The 27,054-nt window shown below is 41.3% G+C and overlaps 1 protein-coding gene across 5 annotated transcripts in view; it reads left to right on the forward strand.

Moving 5' to 3' along the window:
• The window catches only part of AKT3 (AKT serine/threonine kinase 3), a 257,770-nt gene that overhangs the window by 199,667 nt on the left and 31,049 nt on the right, over positions 1-27,054 (forward strand). For all 5 annotated transcript variants that reach the window (XM_034765003.1, XM_034765005.1, XM_034765006.1 and 2 more), the window contains one exon: positions 19,405-19,619. In XM_034765003.1, coding sequence (XP_034620894.1) covers positions 19,405-19,619 — 215 coding nt within the window. The remainder of the gene's footprint in view (positions 1-19,404; positions 19,620-27,054) is intronic.

A 27,054-nucleotide genomic window follows, 5' to 3' on the forward strand; every position in this document is an offset into this window, starting at 1 on the left:
CTATCTCATAACCTGTTTTAAAATGAGACTGACTGAGATCAACGGAATCTGAAGACTGCAGATAGCATACCTGTTTGACTACTCAAAAAGAAGGAGGGAGACTGTGTAACTGGCAAAGTTTTGTGTCGTTATTTGTTGAGTAGAGGCCTTACCAGTGTCTCTTTGAGGACACCAGACACCAAACATTCAGCCAAAGAATCTGACAGATTTTTTTTTTTTAAACCACCAACAGGCATATTATCTCCCTGTTAGCCTTTACCAGCCAAGAGGGACATGGCCCCATGCACAAGTAGTGACTCAAAGTGTTTTCAACACTTCCAGAAGTTTGAGTGTCAATGATCAAAATTCAGTGAAAGAAAATGTTTTGTTTGTTCCTTCAAGACACTGCCCTATACCCAGGGATGCAGACATCTCTGTCCAACTCAGATTAATTTTATCAACAAAGTGAACAGCAAATTCCTCACAGAAAGAAAATCCCTCCTCTGTTTTCAAATGGAGGCAGCTTGGATTGATCAGGGTATTGATAATCCAGAACAGTTATTCAGTGTGCAAATTGAGTATGGTGGACAGAATGAAACTTTTCTTCCTTTTCTGTACAGCCATGTTATACATTTTTTTTTTTAAATTCTTGATTTTGCAAATAGTTGGACTTGAATCTGAACATCTGCTAGTGGTACTCTAGTAATCTTTCCTGTTATTTCATCTATTGCAAGTTATCTGTAAATCACAGTGATAATTTAAGGCAAAGTTGGGAAATCAGTTCAGGGGAGTTGTCATTTGCATGGTCATGGAAACCCATGCAAATGGGATCCCACTGAGATTGCACTCTTTCTCATATGTAGTTAGTTAGTTTCCTGTGTTTATGTAAGTCTTTCATAAATAAATAAATAAGCCTTTTAGAAAATAAGTAAATGTGATTGGAAAAAATGTGTAAAATGACAGGAAAATTCAGATGCAGGTATAATATCTGAAACTACTTTTAACTTGTATGACATTGGACTAGATTTCAGTGCGCCTTTTAAACATTTTATAAGTGAAAAGTCATCCAGCCCCTGCACCTTGGGAACTTCGAACTTCATGTTAATGGCACTCTTGACCCACATTTCCTCTTAATTACCCCCCTCATCTGACTTACTGCCTTTGATCAATTTCTCTACTCAAGACACAAGCCATTCCCTTGACCATATCATTGACAAGAACTGCTCTCTCACTGATCTGCCTTCTGCTGAATTCTGTCTGATCATCTTATCTCCTTCTCTGTATTGCTCACTTACCCCATCTCTGGCTCACATTCCTTCTGTTACCTCTAGTCCATTGACTTTCTTACTTGTCTCCCTGCCTCTCATTCCTTCTCTTTCTTCACTCTCTTCCATTCAATTCACGATTTCCATCTAAAATTCCATCCTTTCTTCCCAGCTCCTTTGCCCCCTTGTCTGTCAGACTGATTCATCCCACCCACCCCCAACTTCTGATTGCTTTGCTGCATGTGCAGACTTCCTCCACTATGAGTTTATCATCCCTTCATTCAGTTTAGTGGTCTTCCTTGCAAACCAGATCTGCTTCTACACCCTCATTGAATTTCACTATAAGTGTTAACAACCCCAGTATCCTCCTTCTCCCACAGATTAGGAGTTTTGCAGTCATTTTAACCCCCTCCTCTCCTCGTACAATGATCGTTATATTTTGTTGGTTTCATCACTACACTATTTTTAAATCCACCTATTCCTCACTGTTCACAGCACAAAACCCTTATACAAGTCTTCATTATCTCATGCTTTAACTACAGCAACCTTCTTCCCACTGCCCCCTATGATAGACATCAATCATCTATTCAAAACTCTGCTGTGAAAATCATCTGCTTCACTCATCACTGTCCAAGTTCAACCCAGTTCAGAATCCTCTCATTGTCTCTGTTGCTTTCCCTTCTGAAATTCAGGCTCCTAATTTTAACTTTTGAGCACATCTAAAACTTAAATTTTTCTTACATCTGGTCATGTTTTCTTTTGCTCCCTGGTGCCCTCTTTGTTCAGTCCAAGCTCCTTGTTTGACTGTCCTCTTCGTGCCTCCTTTCATATTTCCATCTACATCCAGAACTTATTTCATAACACGCTGTCATTCCTTAATCCTATCTTCCTTTAAGACTTTTTCTCAAAAGTCACTTGTTACAAGTTTTTTTTAATCAACCATAGGTTTATATATATTTCATAATACAATTCCATGTAACCCAGAAGACATTGGCTGTATTCACCCAAGTGAATGCCTGGTCTCGTTGTCTGCACACCCGTATGTACATCCCAACTTCCTTCTGCTTTTGTGATCAACCCCTGTTCTTTTTAACTTAACTTAGATTGAGTCATTGCCTCAATGATCTTGCAATCTTGATTTGTTTTGTAAAATGCTATGCAAATTTTTGGCACTGTATAAATAATATAGTAAATAATGTTCAGCCCTGGAACTATTGGAAGATAAATGAATTTGAGGAAGAGGGGACAAATTTTGGGAAAATAGTTTTTGAATTTAAGGTTTACACTTATTAGTTAACAAGGAGCCTTCAGAATACGAATGGTGCTAACTGTTGGGAAAAATAATGTGCAAAGAACCTTGCGTTTATACTTTCAATTGCTGTGTGGTAAAAGTGAGAGCTGGAGGGTTACTATGGTAGACTGTATACAAAAAATTATTTTTGGCATACTGGCAGGAATTGCTGTTTGAAAACAGAAGATGAGTGACACACAAACATTGTTTTTTCTCAACATAACAAATATTTTAAAAATAAAGCAAATAGGATATTTGGTTGCATTTATGAGGGATAGAAAAATAAAATTAAATTATATTATAGCGAATAATGTGCCCTTCTTTGCAGTATGTGTGTCCAAGTCTGGTTGCTTCACTGTAAGAAATACTCTAGACCTGGAATTGTTAACTGTAAAATTATTTTAGTGGATTTTCAAAATCTGTAAAATGATTTTACCTGAAACATTTACTAAATTTGGGGCCAGTTTGGCTCTGCAGCATTGGCTGTGAGCATGCTCATGCTGTTGTAGAGGGCAACAGGCAATATCTCTGGCAGTGCATCCAGACTCCCACTTGTTATCATTGGGAAGCAATGATAAGTCCTGCTCCTGCGGGGTGCTTAGTTCTTCTGTGAGATGCTCTCCACTTCTGTTGATTTCCAAAAAAGAATGAAGGAATGCAGCATCTCAAAATTGTGGATGTTGGCATGAGTGTACCTGTGAGCTCACAATGCTTTCACTTGACAGCCTGAGAGGTCTGTAGTGGGTGAGGCAGAGCATGAAAAGCATACCTGAAACCCCGGCAAGGGGAAAGTCAACTAAAACATATGCAGATATAAACAATTGTATACAATGTATATCAGATATGTTAAAGGTCTAGAAATGGCAACAAAGACTGTTAGTGGTAGAGCTGTGTGAACACTGAAGAACATTTTTTGCTTGCAAAAAGTGTAATTTGCTTTGTCTGTGTTTGCATCTCTTTTGTGTTCATTTTCCATTAATATTATATCAAGTGAATTTACAAGCAGGAATGTATGCTTATCCTCGTTATCCGGATATGCCCTAGCTGATGGGTACAGACAGAGTTCTGGAAACCCATATCTCCTCCATCCCAATGTGGTGCACTCCTGGCAGCTTCCAAATGCTTTGTGCTTGGTGGAGGCATCTGCTACACTCTTAAAAAGTTGTGTTGTGTTTCCAAATACTTCTTCCATATTACTCAGCTCCATTGGCTGGTAAGAGAGAGGCAGAGCTTTGCCTCCTCTCTTCTGCCCCTCCTCGTTCCCCATGAGGTTTCTTGTACCACTGTCAGTATTAGACTCCTGTGTTTTCTTGCTCACTAGGAATATAAGGAGGACCTAGATTGTGTCTACCCTGGGTTCAAAATATGCTCTTTCCAGCTCCCCACCGCATCCTTCTAACATCAGTGCAAGGTTAAATTCAATCAGGTCAAATGCATAAACTCCTGGGACCATAGATCTGTATTTGGCCTGGCTGTCATGGAACATAAATTTTTTAATGTGGTGCTATTTAGAGTCTCAGCTTTTGCTGTTGAGTTAGCAATACCTGATCAACTTTCCAACTGTAAAACAGTTTGGAAATCAAATGTAGCTCACACTCAAGACCCAGCAAAATTAAAAGTGTTAAGTACGTTTTGGCAGTTCACTTTTATTATGCCCAGTCCTCAAATGTACCAGCAGACAATCATCTGAATGTTAGTTATTTTTCACATGCTTATGCGATCACACAAAAAGTACACGCTAAAAAGAAGCAGATGGTGACAGATGGGGAAGGTTGAATAAGGTGGTTTTGGAAACCTAGAGAAATTCACTTCTGTAATAGTGTAAAAATAAAAATTTATTTGATCGCCATGTTAGAACTAACAAAATAGAATTGCAAAAAATACTTGATTGTAAGAAAACAAATGAATTTATCAATATTCAGTTTGTATTTAGAAAAGTATATGCAACATTTTTATCTTATCCAAGAATAATATATATTTTTATTGGCCAAATATTTTAAAAAGTGCAAATTTTATTTTTATTCCTTTTATAGAGATCCATGTTTAAATTAATCTTTCATTTCTCACGTCAGGCATTTTCTTATAGTGCCTTTCTTTAACCTACTGGCTAGAGATATTGATGGTGTGTTAGAATAAAAAAATATTTTATTTCAGGTATAACTGGAAAGATTGTATCCACTACATTGTAATACTAAATATGTATATGTGTATATATGTTTGTGTGGGCATCTGTGTAAAATATGTAAACATAGACTTGCTTGTGAAATTTCAAGCAAGTCTCCTTTTCCCCCTTTCTGTTATAGTTTGTTATAGTATTGTGGACCACATTGGTCTTTCTCATGCACCTACCTGAGTCATAAAATGAATGCTAATAATTTAAGGGCCAGCATTTTTGTCAGCTTAGCATTAAACTAAGGGGCCTTGAGGTCAATGTGATGAAATTTAGGCAAGGCAGGATACACAGATCAGTAACATCACTTATTTGCAAACAGCAGCAGCAAGATCAAAAGGTCACGCAGCGTTGACATGAGAAAATATTTGTACATTTGAACACTCACAACAGCACCTACAAGAGTAGAAGAAGAGTTATTCACAGCTTTCTCCCTAGGCCAGATACGAATGTTCTAATGTAAGAACTTCTGAATCTTCATGCAGTCTGGCTAATCTCACCAGACATGCAGCCTAATTGTCCACAACCAGTGTCAGACATCTTTCCTCTTAAAGATGTAACGAATATGCTAAAAACATCCAAAATTAAAAAACAAAAGTAGAAGACATTTCAGTTCCACATTCTGTCTATAACTACCTTGTACACCCAGTACTTCAAAGTAGGGATCAGTTTTCTAATATAAACCACATTTTTGTCGAAAACAATTAAATATGACAGTTTCCTATAAAATTAAGATAAGCTTTTATGAATGTAATGTTCTTTTAATTAATTTAGTTCATCAGTACTGGCAAAGTCTTTTATCATCTGGGTACAACTTTCAGTAGGTTCCATGTGATAATGCAAATGTAAGTGTGTCCTCCACCAACAGTCCTTAGTTTTTCTGAGAACTACAAGGTATAAGTAAAAGCCCAAAATATCTCTCTCTCCTTTTTGTTGGTTTGTTTGTTTTTTTAAGACACTGGCGAAGGTGCTACATCTTCTCAACAAGAATGGTGAATTACTCAGGAAAAATAATCTTGCAGAAGTATCTGTATTCATTATTTCTCCAGCTTGTCTTGCATCTCATAGATGGAAGTGTGTGTTATTAAGACTCCAAATAGGGCTATAAATCGCTCAATTTTCCTAATCTGGGAATAGCTAATGATATCAAACTGAAGGAGGAATCATAGGTTCTGTGGATCTGAAGCCTCCAGTAACCCTTTGCACAGTCACCCCAGCTGAGAGATATCCATGAAGATTATTTTGTAATCCTACAATACGAATGTTTCTCCCTCTTACTTTATTATCCATTGTCTCCATATTAGCTCTGAGGATTTGATTTTTCTTGAGTAGGCAAACCCTGCTGTTGCAGTACTGTGGTCTTTTACTGGGGAAAAAAAAATTCTGTGTAGATTCCTAACATTATTCACCTTTTTTAATCTGTTGCAGTTATTGTTTCTTGTAGGGAGTTGCATGTTTAGGTTGGTATCTCATTGTTTTTTGCTCTGACAGGGGTTTTTATACTCATGTAAGAGCACAGTAAGTTCTTACTGTGACAGTTGTTGAAAAAGCTCCATGTCTTTTAATGGATGAAAAATGAAAAGTTTGCTGTTTTACAGTAGCCAGTTTATTCTGTGTTATTAAGTATTTTAAGATATCGTAACGAGAGGGAGGGAGAAAAGAGGAACTTTACTCCTAAAAGTGAATAGGAAAAACTCCTGAGCAGGACTGCCAAATCATGCGACAATGAATGCTAATCTCAAAATGAGGGGAAATGCCTGAGGAAACCGGCTAAATGGGGAAAAATGGCTCCTCTCCTACTGAGATCCCACATACCCATCTCTCAGTTTGTCAAGAACTCTGGAGAAGTCTCTATCAACTCCTCAGGCCAAAGATAAAGTCGATATTCAATTTTTTCAAACTACAAAGTTGGGAGATTTATCATTCTTTGGATACAATTAAACTCACAGAACTCATAATTTGATTGACACTACCAATCAGCATGTGGGCAGTCAGATCTACTGGTCTGAGCAGGAGTTGGGATTCAGACTGAGTCAGATACCAGGAGGAGGTCAGAATCCGAGACAGGCCAGTGAGCAGATTGAGAATCAGTCATCTGGGGGCAGGCAGGGCCAGGATATTGGGAGGTCAGAGTCTGAAACAGGCCAGAGGGCAAACCGAGAGTCAGGCATCAGGCAGGGTCAGGTTACCAAGAGATTGAGATCAGGCTCCAGGTTACAGACAATCGAATAACGCAATCGAGGACAAACCAGAATCAGATGCCAGAATCTAGGGTCTATCGCAAGCGGAGATGGGCAGGCAGTGTATGTTGTTGTTAAGGCAGCTCCATTCCTGGGTTCCTGGTTTAAGTACTAGTACCAGCCAATCAGTGGGTTGTGAGGGGCTGCCACTCAGGTCCTGTTGGGTGGTACTGCCTGTTGAGCCCAGCCTCACAGGTCCTCCTGTGGTGATGCAGAGAGAGATGTTAGTGGCCCACAACCCCCATGGTCCCAGGTTCTATCCCTGCAGGTTCTGTCAGACACCACCACAACTTTCTGTGTATGTGACTTTCTTACTTTATTTAAGTGGTAGGTGTCTGAGACTGTTTTATAAAATAGTTATCACCACTGTTGATCAGAGCTTTAAATTATATGCTTTCTCGTTGCTGCAACAGTTGCCACAATTCATACAAAGTTATAACAAATATATTTTTAACTTTTATTGAAAAATATATGGGTGGTGAATATTTGCTAACAGATCAACAACTGAAGTGATAAGAATGTGTGAAGTGTTAGTAGAAATTATTAGGTGCATACTATTCACCTGAACTGTAAGGTTAATTGAAAACAGTTTTTTCACCCTGCATTAACTGTAAATTGGTGTATCCAAGTTCTCAGTTTTCTTTCACAACATAGGTGTGCAGACAGTTTGTTTAGTTGTTTTAATCTTTTCCCATCTGTTCTGTCAGAATTGATTGAGCAATAAGATATGTCAGGGTCTGCATTGTCTTATAATGCATATCTCTAGAGAGTTGAGAGGGACTGTGAGTAGAGTGAATGACAGAGGTGTTCAGCACCCCAAGAAGTCGTCTTTTATGACATTAATGATTAATGCATACAACAGTGTGAAAGTGATTTTTCTGTTGCCTTTAAAAAATAAATCATCTTATGAACAACAGTTTGAAAGAGACTGACAATGGGATGTAGAGTCTTTCATTCTCATGGTCACAGGAGTGTTTGTCTTAGATTAGCAGAGTTAAAAAAAATTAAAATCATCAGATTGCTTTTTGGTACCGTATGGTAAATACACTATGGATTGCATGAGCTTGTCTCCTATAATCAGGAAGAAGACTTTGAGAAGCCAGTAGGGGCTTGAATCTCTCAAGAAGCAGTAGCAACAACACTACATTAATCAGTGCTTACTAGTTGTGTGCAGATACATGCTCCTTTCTATGAAGGGTGCCTTCAGATCCTTTTCTGGTTCATAATTTCCATGCCAGGGCAGTAGCAAGGATTTTTGGAAAACTGTAAGGCAGTGTCCCATAACATAGTCAGTCACTACTGTAAATGGCTGATAGCATTTGTCTTAAAACTCCACTCGGTTAGCAGATGGTGAACTCACTAAAACCATTAAATACATTTGATCGACTCACTATTGCAGCTGGATAGAGAAAAGGTGAGAATGGTTTTCTAGAGATTGACGGCCTCGGGTGTGGACTGTGTTTAATGATATATTTACTGTCGAAAATGATAAAAGTATAACTATGGCGCAATTTATTTTTTCTTGAATTTTTGCTTTAAAAAGTCATTTTATGTATCAGATATCTGAGTCAGATCTGAAATATAGCTGCCTACTTATTTAAATAAATTTTGTTAGCTGATACTGGTATTTTGCTGTATCTATATAATAACATAATTAGGTTTGTTAGCCTTTTAAACACAGTGAAAATTGAAGTTCTTATGCAAATCAACAGCTTAACCCTGTTTGAAATTACAATACTGTCCAGTGTCCATAAAACATCTGTAAGAGCTCATAAGTAACTGCATATTCTTGAAGCAAATATTTTGTTGTTGGATATACCTGTAGGGCATTCCCTTGCTGTGGGGATGGATGCCTCTCTCATTCCAGACATCTTTTTCTGGCATCACTGTAGCCCTGATTTGAAGTGCCAAGTGCAATCTTTAAACTGTATGTCTTATGAAGCCCTTCTAGGCGTACCTGCAGTTCTAAATGAAAAAGGCAAATAAAATAATCCTGCAGCCCGCAAAACCGTCTGGGCTAACTCCACTGTTCCTCACAAGACTGAAGAGAAATGGTCTCTGTGGGGGGCGATTGGGTTCCTAACCCCCTGTGTGTCTGGGGGGAGTCTGGGCTATGCACACTGGGCTCTAAAAAAACCAAACAAATAATGCTTTCTTCCCCCCCAAAAGTAAAGATGGTCCCCTTCATCTCTTCAGGGGATCCAGGCAGCAGAGGTTCTTCAGGATCTATTCTGGTAAGCAGCCCTGCTTTGTGGGGCCTAGGAGTTCAAGCTCTGCTCCTCTCTGAATGCCACCCCACACTGGGCTTGGATTCTACCATATAAGGAGTTGCCCCTCTCCAGGTTTGACAGTCCTCACAGGAGCACCAGTTTGGTGCTGATTGTGCTCAGAATAGCTCTTTAATCGCTTCCTTACTGTGTGGGAACCTGGGGTCCACCATAGTACGCCTTAGCAGTATTTGTGCAGGTTCTTGTTAAAGCACATGTGCAACCCATACTATGCCCTGTGTTAGATACAAATAAGACTATACATTTTAGAGTCATTCCAGAGTCTGTTAACGTTTAATAATCATCACAATTTAATCGTAAATTTAATTTACGGCCACTTTAAGGCTTTCATGAGAATCAGACTGATAATCTTCTAGTCAAATTCAAATGGCTCTTACTGCTATCAAGACATACAGGAGTAGGTAAGCAACCCAACATAATCTTTAAGTTGTGACCCATGGTAACAAATGACAGGCATGCTCCCTCATTTAAGGAAGCCCATAATATCTCATTTCTTGAGTCTTTCCACAGCCCACAGTTTTATCCAAGTTGACCCTCAGTCAGCTTGCTTCTCCATCAAACACTAGGTAAGTAAGTCAGCTACAATGACTTGATATGATGTAGTAGAGCTTGCTGTCATCTGCGTACTGAAATCACACACACTGTAGCTCACACCTCTTTACTGATCTTCTAGAAGGCTCTTATGCCCTTTGAACAGGAGGTGTAAAAGACAAAAGTGTACTTGAATGACTTGTTTAGCTTGAGTAGTGTACACTTTGTTTAGGGGAAGGAGGTACCAAGCATATGACTTAAATAGGCACCCCGATTCAAGAAAATGCAGCTGTTCAGTATATATTCAGCATAGTCATCATTTCTGTATTTTCTTCCTGTTTCTTTGCAATTCTGTGCTGTACTCATGAACAATCTTAAAATACTTTTCTTATGACATTTGTAAACTACTTAACTTTTTGTCATGCTCCTTTAAGCTTTACAGGCAGTGCAACTCTAAAAGGTGTGTATAGCCAATTGAGCTGAAGCATTCCTGATCTTAAGATGCATTCAATTTTTTTAAAAAAAGATTTAAGAATTGGTTGAAAAAGATACTATAGCATTAGGAGAAAATACTTACATAAACACTCACTCTTGTACATATACACTTAATATAGATTTGATCCTAAGAGGTATTGAGCACTAACCAGTGCCATTAACTTTCCACATTCTGTAAATTCTGAAAAATTCTTAAGATAGAATTGTGCACATAATATTTCTGATGTAAAGAAAAAAATTAATTTCATGTGTTTTTACTATGACTTAATTTTATACGTTATTAAATTTATATTATAAACTGACACACATTTTCCATAATTTTACATTATTTTTTTATTGCTCTTTTTCCTAAACTAAAACCTTTGAATGCACTTGCTTCTCTGGTTGGCTGTAAACCAGGTATTTAAACAAAAATAAAGGGTTGCCAGTTTTGCCAGCTGGGGATGAGAACCCGGCTGGTTATATGCGGGTTCGCGAGGCAGTTAATCCAGTTTTTATGCTTATTTATTATTTTATGTAAAAAGAAGTTAAAAATCACATTTGGCTCTTTCTTTGTACTACTGTTTTGTTGCTGTTGTGGGAATGCAGCAAAAGATTGCTCATACTTTTTATTATTATTAGGTAAAGCCCCACATATAGTACATTCCAGCTATTGGCCATGTGATAATGCCTTGTTCAGAAAATGAAAGTTTTTTTTTCTCCATTGCCATTTTCTAACTCATACATTCAGTCCACACCTCATCTTATGTGAAGTATAGGTACCATTGTGTCATTGTTTTATTTATTTTGCTGTCATTACAAGAAAAATGCTAACAGTAGAAATGACCGCATATGTGAAAACTTTACCTTTCCTCTAAGTTAGAGAAAATGGTGATTAAAAGATTCTAAACATCACAAATTGATATTCAGTTTTTCAGCGAATCGCTTGCTACAGTCTCCTACTCATACAATGTTTAATCTTAAAAAGCAGAAGTAATTTTAGTTCATTTGGTCACATGTATGTATACAGGAAATTAGTTTAATTTTACACTCTCCAAAATCTCACCTTTTACTTGAAAATATCAAATTCTGATATAATAAAGAGTATCTGATGAGTCTCTGTTTTGGCATAAGTAAATATAATTGATGTATAAATAGCATGAGTTAAAACTTACTATTCTTGATCTTAGTTATATATATGCCCTTAGTAATATACATTTTCACATACTACTAATCTTTAATGATAGTGAAGACTAAGTATTCGAGCGTATACATTGACATGGGGCCATTGGAATTGCCATACTGACCCAGACCAGTGGTTCACCTGGTCTGTGTTTTGTCTCTTACTGTGGCCCGTATCAAATGCTTCAGAGGAAGGTGCAAGAAGCTCTGTTAGAAGACAGTTATGGAATAACCTGGTCATAGAAAGAAACTTTTCCCTAACTTTCAAAGGTTAGATTACCTGGTGCCCTAAAGTATGAGGGTTTATTTCACTTAGGATGTTTTAAAAAGGAAAAAAAAATCAGGACTAGTATACATCTGGATAGTCTCATTATCCATATAGGTCCTCTTCTTTTTTGAATTCTGCTAAGCTCTTGGGCTCGGTGATCATTTGTGGCTTGTATGAAATACTATTCTTCTTTGAGTGATTGCTCATGTCAATTCGAATAGGTGTGTGTGCGTGCTGTGTGCACGACTGTCTGAAATTTTTACCCTAGCAGTACCTGTGGGGTCGGCTGTGGAGCCCACTGGAGTGGCGCCTTTGTGGTGGTGTATATAGGTCCCTACCAACCCGGCACCTGCTCAGATCCTTCTTACCGCCACTGACCATCGTTGGAGCATCTGGTCTCTTGCTTTAGCAAGTGCTTCCTAGTGTTTTTCCCTGTATATGGTCTGTACATGCTTCTGACAAAGTGGGTATTCACCCACGAAAGCTTATGCTCCAATACATCTGTTAGTCTTAAAGGTGCCACAGGACTCTCTGTTGCTTTGTATATGGTTGTTATCCTTCACTATCTTAGTTAGTCAGTTTAAGGTGGAGGTCCCCCCAAAAAAATATTTTCCCCTGTCGCCGGGGCATGCCGCAGCCCCATGGGTTCAAGTCGTGCCTTAGGTGTGGTAAGCCTATTCCAAGAGCGGATCCGCAAGCCGCATGTCTGAAGTGCCTGGGAGAGGGTCATTTGTAAGACAAGTGCACCATCTGCAGAGGCTTTAAGCCCAGAACTAAGAGGGGGGAGAAACTATTGCTTCAAGCTCCTCTTGATGGAGTCCACTCTCTGGCCCCAACTGACTCAAGAGCCGGCACTGGCAGCCTCAGTTCACAGCGCACCGGCCTCGGTGCGGGACATCTCAGCACCGAGGGAAGACCCGCATAAGGAGCATCAGTCCGCTCCCCTGTGCGGAAGGCTGGCTCATCGGTGTAACACCAATCACAATCCCCAGTGCTGCATAAGAAGAAGAAGGCGGAACAAGGCCGCTCCCCTGTCAAGAAGAGCGGACAGGACTCCAGTGTAGTGCATCCCACATTGGGACACCAGAAGGCTGGTCCGTCGGTCCCGACATTGTTGACTCCAGCCTTGAAGGGTGGAGGAGAGGATCTGTTGAGTCTGGTGTGGGTGGACTCTCCAGTCTGGGAAGTGTTGGAGGAGGACCTGGACCACCTCTCCACACCAGACACGTTTGAGGCCATGCGGGACTTAATTGTCATGATGGCACCATTCCCGGCCTCCTATTTCCATGCACAGGATCAGGTGCAGGCAGCGCAAGAACCCGCTGCTGCACCACTTCCGGCACTGGCAGCATCTGTGGTCTCCATTGCTCGTGCCCCTCCTTCTGCGACGTCTGTTGTCCCAGATCAGACTAGGGCTCCCGAGGACCCACCACGGGGTTCAGACCCTGGACCTCCTGCATCGAGTGCAAGGTCAGAGACACCAAAGATGGCGGTTCCCGTACCACCAGTAGCAGCAACGATGGATGTCTGTGAGCAAGTCACCAGGGAACTGGAGGGGCAGGAAGACCCCGTCCCACATTGAGCCTCGTCTTCTTCCTTACCCAATGAGGCAGTGGCGGGCACTACCATGTCCCTTCCAGCGATGGACATGAAAGCCCACCAGGACCTCCTTAGGAGGGTGGCCCAGAACCTCAACATGGCAATGGAGGAGGGGGTGGAAGACTCGGATCCTATGGTGGACATACTCGTCCTGGAGGGTTCCTCCAAGGTGGCACTGCCACTTATAAAAAAACATTCAGGACACCACGAAGGTGCTCTGGCAAACCCCAGGCTCTATACCACCTACAGCCAGGGGAGGAGAGCAGCATTACTTTGTCCCTCAGAAGGGGTACGAGCACTTCTTCACCCACCCCCCACCTGAGACCTTGGTAGTGGACGCAGCAAACCACAAAGAGCAGCAGGGGCAGTTGGGGCCTTCCCCTAAGAATAAAGACGCTAAAAAGCTGGACCTCTTTGGTCGAAAGGTGTACTTGACTGGGGGGTTCCAGCTTCGAATTTCCAACCAGCAGGCGGTATTTAGTGGCTATGCGTACAACTCTTGGAATGCCCTCTCTAAATTTCAGGAGCTGCTTCCGTCAGAATCCCGACAGGAATTTGCTGCAGTCCTGGAAAAGGGCAGGGTGGTGGCTAGAACCTTCCTCCAGGCTGCTCTGCACTCCGCTGACTCGTCAGCGTGAACCATGGCTATGGGCATCACAATGAGGCGTAGCTCATGGCTACAAGTCTTGGGACTCCCGACAGAGATCCAGAACACCAGACAGGACCTCCTATTTGACTGTGATGGGCTGTTCACCGACAAGACAGACTCGAGACTGCACAGTCTCAAGGACTTGTGAGCAATCCTTAAGTCTCTGGAAATTCATACACCAGCACCCCAGAGAAAACCCTTCAAGCCTCAGCTCCCTCATGATTCTATCCAGGTCCCCCCAGGCAGGACTGTAATTGAAGGAGGGGCAGAAACAACAGGAGGTGTCCCCATAGTGTCCGGCCAGAGTCAGGGCTCCAAGCAGCCCCCCGGCTCTAAGCCAAACTTTTGAAGATGCGCCTGGGGACAGCGCCAGCCCAAATCCCAGATCCTTTCCCTCCCTTTATGAATCGTCTGTCCCATTTTTGCGTCCTTGGGTCCAAATTACTTCAGATTGCTGGGTCTTGAGCACGGTGGGGTGGGATATTGTATCCAATTCTGTGCCCTCCCACCAATCTTCCCCATCCCTCTTCAGGGACTCTCTCATGAGCAACTTCTGCTACAGGAGGTGCAATCACTCCTCATGCTGGGGGGCAATAGAAGAGGTTATTCAGGAGTTCAAGGGCAGGGGGCTCTACTCCTGATATTTCCTCATCCTCAAGGCCAAGGGTGGGCTCAGGCCTATCCTGGATCTGCGAAACCTCAACACGTTCATAAGAAAGCTGAAGTTTCTTAGGGTCTCTCTGGCAACCATCTTTCCTTCTCTGGATCTGGAGGACTGGTACGCCGCCCTCGACTTGAAGGACACGTTCTTTCATATATCAATTGTTCTGGCACACAGGAGATTCCTGAGATTCATAGTCAGCGGCCTGCACTATCAGTTCACCCCACTACCATTCGGACTTTCAACAGCCCCACGCATGTTCACAAAGTGGCAGTTGTGGCAGCCTTCCTGCGCAAATGCTGGGTACAGGCCTTTCCGTACCTGGATGATTGGCTCATCCAGGGCAATTCCTGAGTGCACGTGCTGGAGCATATGGCTCTGGCACGAACTATTTTCGGCAGGCTGGGGCTCATTCTGTCTAAGTCAGTGTGGGGGAACCTGCGGCCTGGCAGGGTAATCTGCTGGTGGGCCGCCAGGCAGTTGGTTTACATTTGCATGGCCGCCCACAGCTCCCAGTGACCGTGATACGCCAGTCCTGGCCGATGGGAGCTGCAGGAAGTGGTGCGGGCCACAGGGATGTGGATACCACTTCCCACAGCTTCCATTGACCAAGAACAGCAAACCATGCCCACTGGGAGCTGTGGCCGGCCGTGCAGATTACCTTGATGGGCCGCAGGTTGCCCACTACTGGTCTAAGTCTACACTGGTTCCAACCCAGAAGATAGAGTTCATTGGGGCTCTCCTGTACTCCACTCAGGCCAGAACCTCCATACTGAACTGAACCTGCATGAAGCTTCTGGGGCATATGGTGGCCCGCACGTATGTAGTGTAGCACGCCAGGTTGTGCCTTTGTCCCCTCCAGGCTTGGCTGGTAAGGGTATACAGACCCAGCAGGGGTCTGGACAGACTGGTTACCATTTCGCCCAAGATTCTCAAGTCCCTCAGTTGGTGGCTTCAATCTCAGGTGGTCCGTAGGGGAGTACCCTTTGCCAAGCCTCAGCCTTCACTGTCGCTGGTCACGGATGCATCGCAGATGGGCTGGGGAGCGCACCTGGGTAGTATCAGAATTCAAGGCATGTGGTCACAACCAGAACTTTCGCTGCATACCAACGTTGGGAAGCTGAGAGTGGTTTGCCTGGCTTGCCAGACGTTCCAGGCCCATCTTTAGGGCAAATGTGTCTCAGTACTTACAGACAACACCACAGAGATGTTCTGTATAAACAAACAGGGTGGTTTTTGCTCCTTTCCCCATGCCAAGGAAGTTCTTCTACTGTGGAACTTCTGCGTCACACACTTCATCCAGCTACAGGCCTCATATCTGCCGGGAACACAGAACGAACTAGCGGACCACCTCAGCCGCTTATTCAACACTCACGAGTGGTCACTCAGAGCGGACATTGCCCTTTAAATCTTCCAGAGGTGGGGCTATCTCCTCGTGGACCTGTTTACAATGCGGAGCAACAGAAAGTGTCAGCTGTTTTGCTCCTTTCAGAACAAGAGCCGCGGCTCCATAATGGATGCCTTTCACCTACCACCTGCGTTCCCACCTTTCCCCCTCATACACAAGGTCCTCCTCAAGATCCGGCAGGGCAGGGCTTCAGTGATCCTCATAGCACGAGCGTGGCCCCGACAGCACTGATTCACCATGCTACTGAACCTATCAGTGAACAGGCCAGTGGCCCTTCCTATGCTCCCGGACCTCATCACACAGGATCATGGCCAACTACAACACCCCAACCTGGAGTCCCTCCACTTCATGGCATGGAAACTCAAAGGCTGAACCAGCTTGAACTGCAGTGCTCGGACTCTATTAGGGAAGTTCTGTTGTGGAACGGGAAGCCCTCCACTTGCACAATGTACCTGGCAAAGTGGAAGTGTTTCTCCTTTTGGTCCCTACAGAAAAGTACCTCCCCGCAGCAAGCCTCTACCCTCTAAACCTTCTATCCGGGTGTGGCAGGCAGGTCAGTCTTTAGCAATCCCATGGTGGGCTGGTTTAAGGGCTTGGATAGGCTTTACCCTCAGGTGAGGCAGCCAGTTCCCCAGTGGGATCTTAATCTAGTCCTTTCCGACTCTTGGATCCCCCTTTCGAGCCTCTGGCCACCTGCCCCATATCCTACCTTTCCTTGAAGGTGGCCTTTCTGGTGGTCATAACCTTGGCCAGAAGGGTCTCTGAGCTCAGAGTGCTGACTTCCGAGCCCCACTACACAGTCTTTGACAAGGTGCAGCTACGCCCTCACCCAGCGTTCCTACCCAACATAGTATCCCAGTTTCATGTTAACCAGGACATATTCTACTGGTATTTTTTCCTAAACCTCCTGCCAGCAACAAAGAGCAGACACTCTATTCCCTGGATGTCAGGCATGCCCTAGCCTTCTACATTGAACGCACAAAGCTGTTTCGTAAGCCACCACAGCTTTTTGTTGCAATCGCCGAGAGGATGAAAGGACTTCCCATCTTGTCCCAGCACATCTTATTGTGGCTCGCGTCCTGCATCAGAATGTGCTATGACCTGGCTAAGATCCCAGCCCCGGCGTTGACAGCACACTCCACAAGAGTGCAGACATGTTCTGCTGCGTTCCTCGCACAAGTCCCCGTTCAGGACATATGCAAGACAGCAACGTGGTCTTCATGTCGCACTATGCCATCACCAAACAGGCAAGGGAGAATGCAGCATTTAGCAGGGCAGTACTGCAATCAACAACTCGGTGAACTCCGATCCCTCCTTCGTCTAAACTGCTTGGGAGTCACCTATTGGAATGGACATGAGCAATCACTCGAAGAGGAAAAGACGGTTACCTACCTTTCGTAACTGTTGTTCTTCAAGATATGTTGCTCGTGTCCGTTCCAAATCCCGCCCGCCTCCCCTCTGTCAGAGTGTTCCAGCAACGAGGGACTGCGCAGGCGGCGGGTCGGCAGGGACCTATATACACTGTCACAAAGGCACCACTCCAGGGGGCTCCAGCGCTAGGGGAAAAACTTGTGACAGTCGTGCACACAGCACGCACACATACCTATTGGAATGGACATGAGCAACACATCTCGAAGAACAACAGTTATGAAAGGTAGGTAACTGTCTTTTCTCCATTTATCTGTTTCAGATTTGCTCCCTTTCGATTTCAGCATTCAACAATAGAGCAACTACATAAAGGTTTTTTAAAGTAGTACTGATATAATCCAACCATTTCTGTTTATCTTCATCACCTCTTATCTTGGCTATTGCAACTCCATTTTCTCTCCTCTCCCAAAAGACTTAGGCCTTCAGACCCCAGCATGTACAGATGCTGCTGGCTGCTTTGTCACAAGTACAAAGAAGTGCATCCCCACACCCAAACAGTTACACTGGCTCCTTGTTCATTCCAAGGTCCCAAGTAAATTTGGATTTATCTTTTTTAAATAAATCTTTTCCTCCCTGTATCTCTGCATTCACTGTAACTGACTTACAGGGCCTTGTGTCTCTCTCCTTCCATTCCAGGTCACTTCACTTATCTGACCACTCCTTTGGCAACTCAATACAGTTTTGTCATTGTGAAATCCTTCTCCTCAGCAGCTTCTTTTGTCTGGAACAGCTTTCCTCTATTTCTGCATCTTTGTTATCAAGTCACAGAGGAAAACCTCTTATTTCCTTTACCTGTGTCTCTTAAATTATCTCTATAGTGTATTATTCAGGTCTATAATTCATTATATTGAACTCTTACAAAATTTTGGGTTACCGTTTATTTAAAAGATTCGTTACAAAAGATTCTTTGTATTTTGCCTTTTGAGTGTATCTGTCCTGAGTAAATATTTGTGTCCTGTGCACTTAAAATTAGTGTCTTTCATATGAAGGAATTCATATTATTAACTTCTATTTGTCACACAGTTTTTAAGGTTCTTAGATGAGTCATTAAAAGAATTTGAACAACTCAGCACTTTTCAGGATGCCTGTATATATGTATATACACATTGTACCTCTAAACTGCATTGCTTTTACGGCTTCTTTATGGCCATGTTCCACTGTAATAGCTTTCTCCATTTCATTATGAAGGTGTATTGAAATCAGCTTGTCTAGGTTGCTTATCTCCATTCTCTCTGGAGATATTGGGGTGAAGGGTTGTGGCATAAGAAGTCCTCTAGAGCCATAAACACTGGAGATAAGCATATTTCAATGCACCAGAATGAGTTCTGGTATGCTGTGCTTTGGACTGTGAAGAGAAGTGTAGCTAGGGGTCCAGCATATGAACAGCCTGCTAGGAAGCAATGCATACTTTAAGAATATTAAAATGTTTGTTAGTCTTAGACTCTCCTGCTGCAGTTGGAGCGCCCAAGTGAGGAGAGGAGGTAGTTGAGGAGGGGGAGAGAGAAAACCCCTAAGACAGGAGTCAGAGAGGAGCTAAAGACAGTGGCGGTGGTTGATGGCCAGTAGATCAAGCTTCCCTTCCTCTCCTGAAATGGAGGGCCCTATGATAGGGTAATAGGGAAGGAATGGGGAGAACAAGAGAAGGAAAAATGCACTGGTCACACTGATGACAACCTTCTCTGTTCTGTTTGTCTCAGACATTTATATAAATAACAATTGTGCTGTCACAGCACCATTTAGCATGAATAGAATTTCAACCAGCACTAGTTGGGCTCAATTTTGTAATAAGCAATAAACTCTGTAGGGTCAGTGTCTCTGTGTCCAATGTTTTGGGAATCTGTGCCCCATATTACAGCATGACGAGGTTGAAAGATATATTAATACATGAAAACCTTAAATCTAAACTGATTGAAAAGATCTGATTGAAACTCCATATGATTTATACTTGGGTTTTTTAATTTTTAATTTTAGGTATTAGAAGACAATGACTATGGTCGTGCAGTGGACTGGTGGGGCCTGGGAGTTGTCATGTATGAAATGATGTGTGGGAGATTACCATTCTACAACCAGGATCATGAGAAACTGTTTGAACTAATACTAATGGAGGACATAAAATTCCCTCGAACTCTCTCGTCAGATGCAAAGTCATTACTTTCGGGTCTCCTGATAAAAGATCCAAATAAACGGTGAGTGTAAAAGAACTCTGATGAGATATAATCTTAAATCTTAACTTCATTAAATTAGAAAAATGAAATTAATGTAATATCTGTGTTAACTGATGATGCTGAATAAGAAAAAATTGTCTAGGCTAATGCTATCCTGGGCAGGTTGGCAGGTAGAGAGAGAGAGAGAGAGAGAGAGAATGCATAACAACTGAGTGAGCTACCATGATAAGGAGAGTTTGGCTGCAGGGGGAAGAGTCCAAAGGATTTAACAATTAGTCACCAATTCCCCTAGAAAAGCAACTGACCGAATAAAGAAAAAACAGTACACTTTACAAACATACCATAAATTTAGGCTAAATAAAAATGCCTCAAGGGTAAAAATGCAGGCAAGAAGACCAGTAGCAGGGTGTAGGCTACCCAGTTTATTGCACTGAGTGCAACATGCATGATTACCTGCCTCGTAGGCAGGTGGCATATGTGCATGTGTGGTGCAAGCAACTCATGGCCCTCAGAAACCGAGTACGAGCTCTTGAGGCCAGAGTGGCTGAACTGGAGGAGTGAAAGGAAACAGAGAGGTGCATAGAGGAGACCTTTAGGGACTTAGTAGAGCGGTCCCTCCTCCTGTCTGACCGTCCCTGTTCTTTTAATGAGGACAAAAGTCTTGGGGCAGGAGAGCAGCAAACTTGAGCGGAGGGAAATAATCCCATTGTTGGGACCCACCTTTAAGCGCATGTCCTGATATCCTTTCACACTGAGGATATTCCTCTGGGGGTAGAGACTCCAGTTACTGGGAATAGACAGGCAGTAGTGAGGATTTCAATTATTAGAAATATAGATAGTTGGGTTTGTGATGAGTGGGAGAACTGCATGGTGAATTGTCTGCTGGGTGTGAAGGTAGCTGATTTCACAAGACATCTAGATAAACATACAGGTGGTGCTGAGGTGGAGCCAGTGCTTGTGGTACATGTAGGTACCAATGACAATGAAAAGTAGGAGAGAGGTCCTTGAGGCCCACAGTGGTGACGATTTTGAAATGCTAAGAGAGGTTAGAGAGGATACAAAAGCAGAAAGTGCAGTAATAATGGGTGATTTCAACTATCCTCATATTGACTACCCAGTCACCTTGGCATGATGCAGAGAGAAAATTTCTAGACACTATAAATGACTGCTTTTTGGAGCAGCTAGTCCTAGAACCCACAAGGGGAGAGGCAATATTTGATTTAGTCCTAAGTGGAGCCCAGGTCCAAGAGGTAACTATAGCTGAACCTCTTGGTAGTAGGGCCCATAATGTAATTAAATTTAGCATTCTTGTAGCAGTGAAAATACCAAAAAAGCCCACCATGGTAACATTTAACTTTAAAAGGGAAACTACACAAAAATGAGGACTCGTTAGACAGAAATTAAAAGGAGCTATCATAAAGGTTAAATTCCCGTAAACAACATGGGGAGTATTTAAAAACACCGTAATAGAGACTAAGACGAAGTGTATACCCCAAATCAAAAAAGACAATAAGAGGACCAAAAGGATGCCACCATGGCTAAACAGCAGAGTAATGGTGCCCATTAGAGGCAAAAGGGGTTCCTTCTAAATTTGGAAGTCAAAATCTAGTGAGGAGTACAAACTCTGGCAAGTTAAGTGTAAAAGTATTAACAACATAGGCCAAGAAAGAATTTGAGGAGCAGCTTGCTAAAGATACAAAAATTATTGGTAAGAGTTTTTTAAAGTATATCTGTAAAGCACAAAGTCTAACGAGCAGTCAGTGGTGCCACTAGATGACAAAGGGGCTAAAGGAGCACTCAAAAAAGACAAGGCCATTGCAAAGAAGCTAAATGAATTCTTTGCCTCGGTGTCATTGCAGAGAATGTGGTGGAACTATCCACATCAGAGCTATTCTTTTTGGGAGACACATCTGAAGTACCGTCCCACATTGATGTGTCAACAAGATGAAGTTTTGGAACAAATTGATAAATTAAACAGTAATAAGTCACCAGGACCAGATGGTATTCACCCAAAAGTTCTGAAGGAACTCAAATACTAAATTGCAGAACTACTAACTACTACTAATTGTAGTATGTAACCTATTGCTGAAACAAGCCTGTCTACCCAGTAACTGGAAGTTAGCTAATGTAATACCAATTTTTAAAGAGGATTCCAGAGGCAATCCTGGAAATTATTAGCCAGTCTATTAGAATTTGTTGAGGGGGTCAACAGTCATGAGGATAAAGGTGATCCTTTAGTCAATATACAATATTGTGTACAATATAGTGTACTTGGATTTTTCAGAAAGCCTTTGACAAGGTCTGTCACAAAAGGCTCTTAAGGAAACAAGTCATGGGATAACAGGGAAGATTCTCTCATGGATCCTAACGGGTTAAACTATAGGAAACAAAGAGTAGGAATAAATTATCAGTTTTCACAACGGAGAGGTAATCAGCACGGTCTCTCAAGGATCTGTACTGGGACCTGCATTGTCAGCATATTCATTAATGATCTGGAAAAGGGAATGACCATATTCAAGATAGTTAAGTCCAAAGCTGACTGCGAAGAGTTACAAAGGGATCTCACAAAACTGGGTGACTGGGAAACAAAATAGCAAATGAAATTCAACATTGATTAGTATGATGTAATGCCCATTGGAACAAATAATCCCAACTTCACTAAATGTATACATATGTATTAATTAGCTGTTCCCACTCAAGAAAGAAATCTTGAAGTCATTGTGTCTAGTTCTCTGAAAACTTCAGTGCACAGCAGTGGTCAAAAGGGCTAACAGAATATTAGGAACTATTGGGAAAAGGATAGAAAATAAGACAGAAAATATCATACTGCCACTATATAAATCCATGGTGCACCCACACCTTGAATACTGCATATAGTTCTGGTGGCCCCATCTCAGAAAGAATATAGTGGAGCTGGAAGAAGTTCAGAGAAGGGCAACAAAGAGGATCAAGGGTGTGGAACAGCTTCCATATGAGGAGAGACTAGAGGATTAGGGCTGTTCTTCTTAGAAAAGAGATGATGGGGGGATCTGATGGAGGTCTATAAAATTATGAATAGTGTGGAAAAAGTGAATAGAGAGATGTTATTTACTCTTTCCCACAATATAAAAGCCATGGGTCTCCCAATGAAATTAATAGGCAACTAATAAAACAAGAGGAAGGACTTTTTCACACAACGTACAATTAACTTGTGGAACACATTGCCATGGAATATTGTGATAGCCAAAAGTATAACTGGGTTCAGTAGAGAACTGGATGAGTTCATGGAGGATAGGTCAATCATTGGCTATTAACCAAGATGGTCAGGGATGTAACACCATGCTCAGGGCAACCCTAAACCTCTGACTGCCAGAATCCGTGAGGGGAAAACAGGACTGGATCTCTCCAAAATTGCCCTGTTCTGTATACTCCCCCTGAAGCTCTGGTAATGGCCACTATTGAAGTCAGGATTCTGGACTAGATGGACCATTAGTCTGACCCAGTATGGCAGTTCTTATTTTCTTATGTTATCAATCAACAATAGCAAAGATAGCAATTAATGTTCATTCTAATTAATTCTAATTGTGAATCCAGCAAAAAGCCTTCTAATGGGTAGTATAATTGGATAATGTGTTTATTTTCTTTATTATACCTTCATCATCACTAATAAAATAAGCAGGAATAGCAAAGTACCAAAACTATCTGTACACATAAGCTGAAATCCTGGCTCTATAGAAGGCAGTAGCAAAACTGCCATTTACTTCAATGGGGTCAGGATTTCATCCATAGTGTTTTTTTTTTTGTTTTTTTTAAAGTTAAGGCAAAGTTAAATAAAATGTAAATATACTTCATCATATATTACTTATTCACAATCAGGTTAATATTCAAAGAACCTGGCTACAGATTCTGACTTGCTGGTTGGAGACTGTGGTATAGGAAAATATAGATTGTCCTTGGTAATGGAAAAGCTTTCACACCAAGTACCTATAAAAGAAACCCATAGTATATTTTCAGCAGAAATATAGACCAAGTACTGTGGTAAATTAAACATAATCCATGAGGTATCTTGTGTAATGTAAATAACTGAAAAACTTTAGTCTACTACCCTAGCGATAGCAAATGTTCATGAGATTTGAATTTGTTTAACTTTAGTCTTTTGAATGAATAGAACATACTGTTGGTTACTGATGCTGATACAGTTATCAAATAATGCAGTCTGATACCTTGCCTTTTCCAGTACTATTTCAGGCCAGATAGTGTGTAATAAGGAACTGAGTGGAATTTTTTGGGGTGTGAGGGTAGGACACAGTATATTTTCTGAAATTCTTAATTTTTCTAACTGTAATAATAATCGGATATCTGAAATTATACTGATTTAATTGATGTATTTGGCATCTCTCTTGAAAGGTAATGTATTTTAAGAGAGATTTTTTTCTTGCTTCTGTGCAAGACAGATGGGTGCACTTGGTAGTGCAAAATTCTTAAACATTAATCCGCCTCACCATAAAGTGGTGCTCATGTGTATACTGTTCTGAGCTCTTTATGTGTGTGCGCATATAAAAGATACAACTTTGATAAATCGTAGGTACTCCTAAAGAAACACAAAATAAGTGATAAGGGATTGAGGAACACGTCTTATTCGGAGAGGTTTGGAACTGTAGTTAGTACATTTAGTTAAAAGAAGCCACAAAGGAAGACTCTATATTAATACTTGAGCAGCGTAAAAATAGAATGGAAAGGGAAATATATTTAATTTATTGTTAATAGTGATCATATGAATGAGAAATGGACTGACCTAGAAAAAGTTAGGTTAGAGTTCAGAAGTATTTATTTTGCCTCGGGATAGCCATATGTGGGATCTACTTGAGGTTATTATTTTGAGCTCTTAGGGCTTGTGTGGATAGGTTTACACTATTGTTAGCCTTGCCTAAAGCAAAAGAAAATCCAGTTTGGGTTGGAGGATGATTGCATTTTAATTTGTCAATTATCTGCTGATAAATTATCACACACACATTAAATTAATTCTTACTCATTTTCTCCCTCCCCTTTCTAAATTTAATAAAAGAAATTAAAGAAGCAGAATCAAATCTGAAGTTTCAGCTAGTGTGCAAAGATTTATAAAAGATACAGCAGCCGAGTAACCAGAAGGAATTTTTAAACTAAAGGCCCAGGCAAAATACTACTAATGTTATGTTATCCAAGTGCCAGGGACAGTTTTAGCTTATTGCAGTCATGGAAGGTAATTGGAGAGTCCTTGTTCTACCTAGAAGAAAGCAATAGATACAAACACAATAAAAAGAGTAGAGCCAAATAAATAGCTTTAGATCAAAGTCATAATTATACGAGGCCTATGTCTGAGATGTTAATGGAGGGCTACTTTGATCATCTTAAGCATTCTTCCAGTTGCTGATGTGGGCAAGCTATAGATTTGAGAAAGACCCTTGAATTTTCTGTGGAGATTAAAAAAAAAAATAAAATTTTTTTTTCACTCCACACTTTTTTTTTTTAAACCTTTTTTCATCATTAACACCTTAGATAAGTATGTCTGAGGGAACATGTGAAAATATCTCTGCTTTATATCTCTTGGTAATATGAACTCTAGGTCATAGTAAGGTGTCTTTGATCTGAGACATGTATGTGGTGGTAGCATTTATTCCATTCCAAGTAGCATGTTGGGTAACATAGTATTTTCTGTGTAAATTTGAGAAACATTACCGCCTGGAGTAGTTAATCCAGGTTAAGCTGCTCAATATTTAAAAAAAAAAAAAAAAAATCTGTTTCCAGGTTGTGTGTGTTAAATATACCTACCTAGATTTTAATTGTTTTAATGTGATTCCTTTATGTGGTTGGTGATGTGAAAAAATGAAAATATAGCATTTATGTATAGATACGTTGAATTTGAATTGATTGCAGAGTGAGGCTGTATGGTAGCTGGGAGGATATCTCCTTATTTTTGTCTTATTTTTAAATAAGTATTTAATTCAGTAAATTAAAGTAGTATTTAAGTATTTAATTCAGTTTAGAGTATACCTTCTTGGACTAAAATCAATATTTGTTCGTGTAGCAACATCTGATGCTTTTTAATCTCCAAGCATGGTGTTCTTTCAAAAATATTAACTTTTAGAGTTGGAAAAAAATAGTTCCCTGTAATTCTTCTTTGCAGATAGCAGTATTTATGATAGAGCCATATTTACCAACCAACTTTGTTTGGGGTGCGGATGCTAGCCACTGACACACAGGGAGGGAGTTAACTGCAGCTTGGCTTCTCCTTGCACAGATGATCACAGAAGATATTGAGAGGCCAGGCTGGTAACTGCAGAGCCAATCAGGTTCCTTAGTAGAGAGGCAGGAAACTCTGAATAATTGCTTGGGAAACAAAAAGGGAATGATGTGTTGGAATAAGGAGGACTCCACGCCCCAGTTGCTAAGGTGATGGCCCAGGCTTGAATTTTTCGGTTTCAATTTCTGGCAATATAAGACCAGTTTGTTTTGTTTGTGGGAATTGTTCTTTGAGCACACTGAAATAGCAAGCCTTAAAGAGGAACACAGATGGTTTGAAAGACTCCTCTGGACTTTTATTTTATTGTCTAATCCACCTGATGAAACACACTCCCTGTTTATGCCACCTTCTTTACTAAGGTTTGACATTTGTCCTTTTTATTCTTGGTTATTTTCTTATCTTTATTTATTATAGAATTATAAGAGTTCAAGGCCAAAAGGGACTACCAGATCATCCAATCTGACCTCTGGTATATAACAGGCCACTAAACACCACTCAGCCACCTCCACACCAAATCCAACAATCAGAATTAGACCAAAATATTGCAGCCCTTAGCAAACTAAAATACTGTGTGCCACAGGTAAAGAGCTGGAGGGACCGAGGTGCACTAATGCCTGAGGCCCATCAGTGGCAGGGAATTAAGTGAGATATACCCAGATAATCCTAGTAAGAGACTTGCGCCCCATGCAGAAGTAGGTGAAAAGCTCCCAAGATCCCTGCCAATCTGACGCAGAGGAAATTCCTTCCCAACTCTGAATATGGTAATCGGTTAGGCCCTGAGCATGAAAGCAAACCACTGTTTTAGAGCCTCTGCTCTATAGTATATGTCTCAAGAACCTTTTCTTGTCTCATCTGAGGGACCAGGGAGGAGTGGGACAGGACTGCCTTAGTGTGTCTTTTCTGTGCTGAAGAATTCATGTATTAGTGGATATAAGAGGCACCAATTTGTTATATGCCCCACTGTGCAATTTTTATTAATTCATGTTTCTTGCAGTCTCTTCCTTGTGTAATATAGAGACTGAATTTTCAAATTCTCAAAGAAACATAACCACCTGTTTTCCATCTAACACATGTACATCAATCACTTGACCATATATTCCAACTGCTTGTCTGCTGTGCTGTCAGTATAAAACACAGACAGACCACTACTAAAAATGGTTGTAAGGATCCAGCTCATTTTGGCATGATTTACAATAG

Source organism: Trachemys scripta, chromosome 3 (assembly GCF_013100865.1).
Source record: "Trachemys scripta elegans isolate TJP31775 chromosome 3, CAS_Tse_1.0, whole genome shotgun sequence".
Lineage (NCBI taxonomy): Eukaryota > Metazoa > Chordata > Testudines > Emydidae > Trachemys > Trachemys scripta.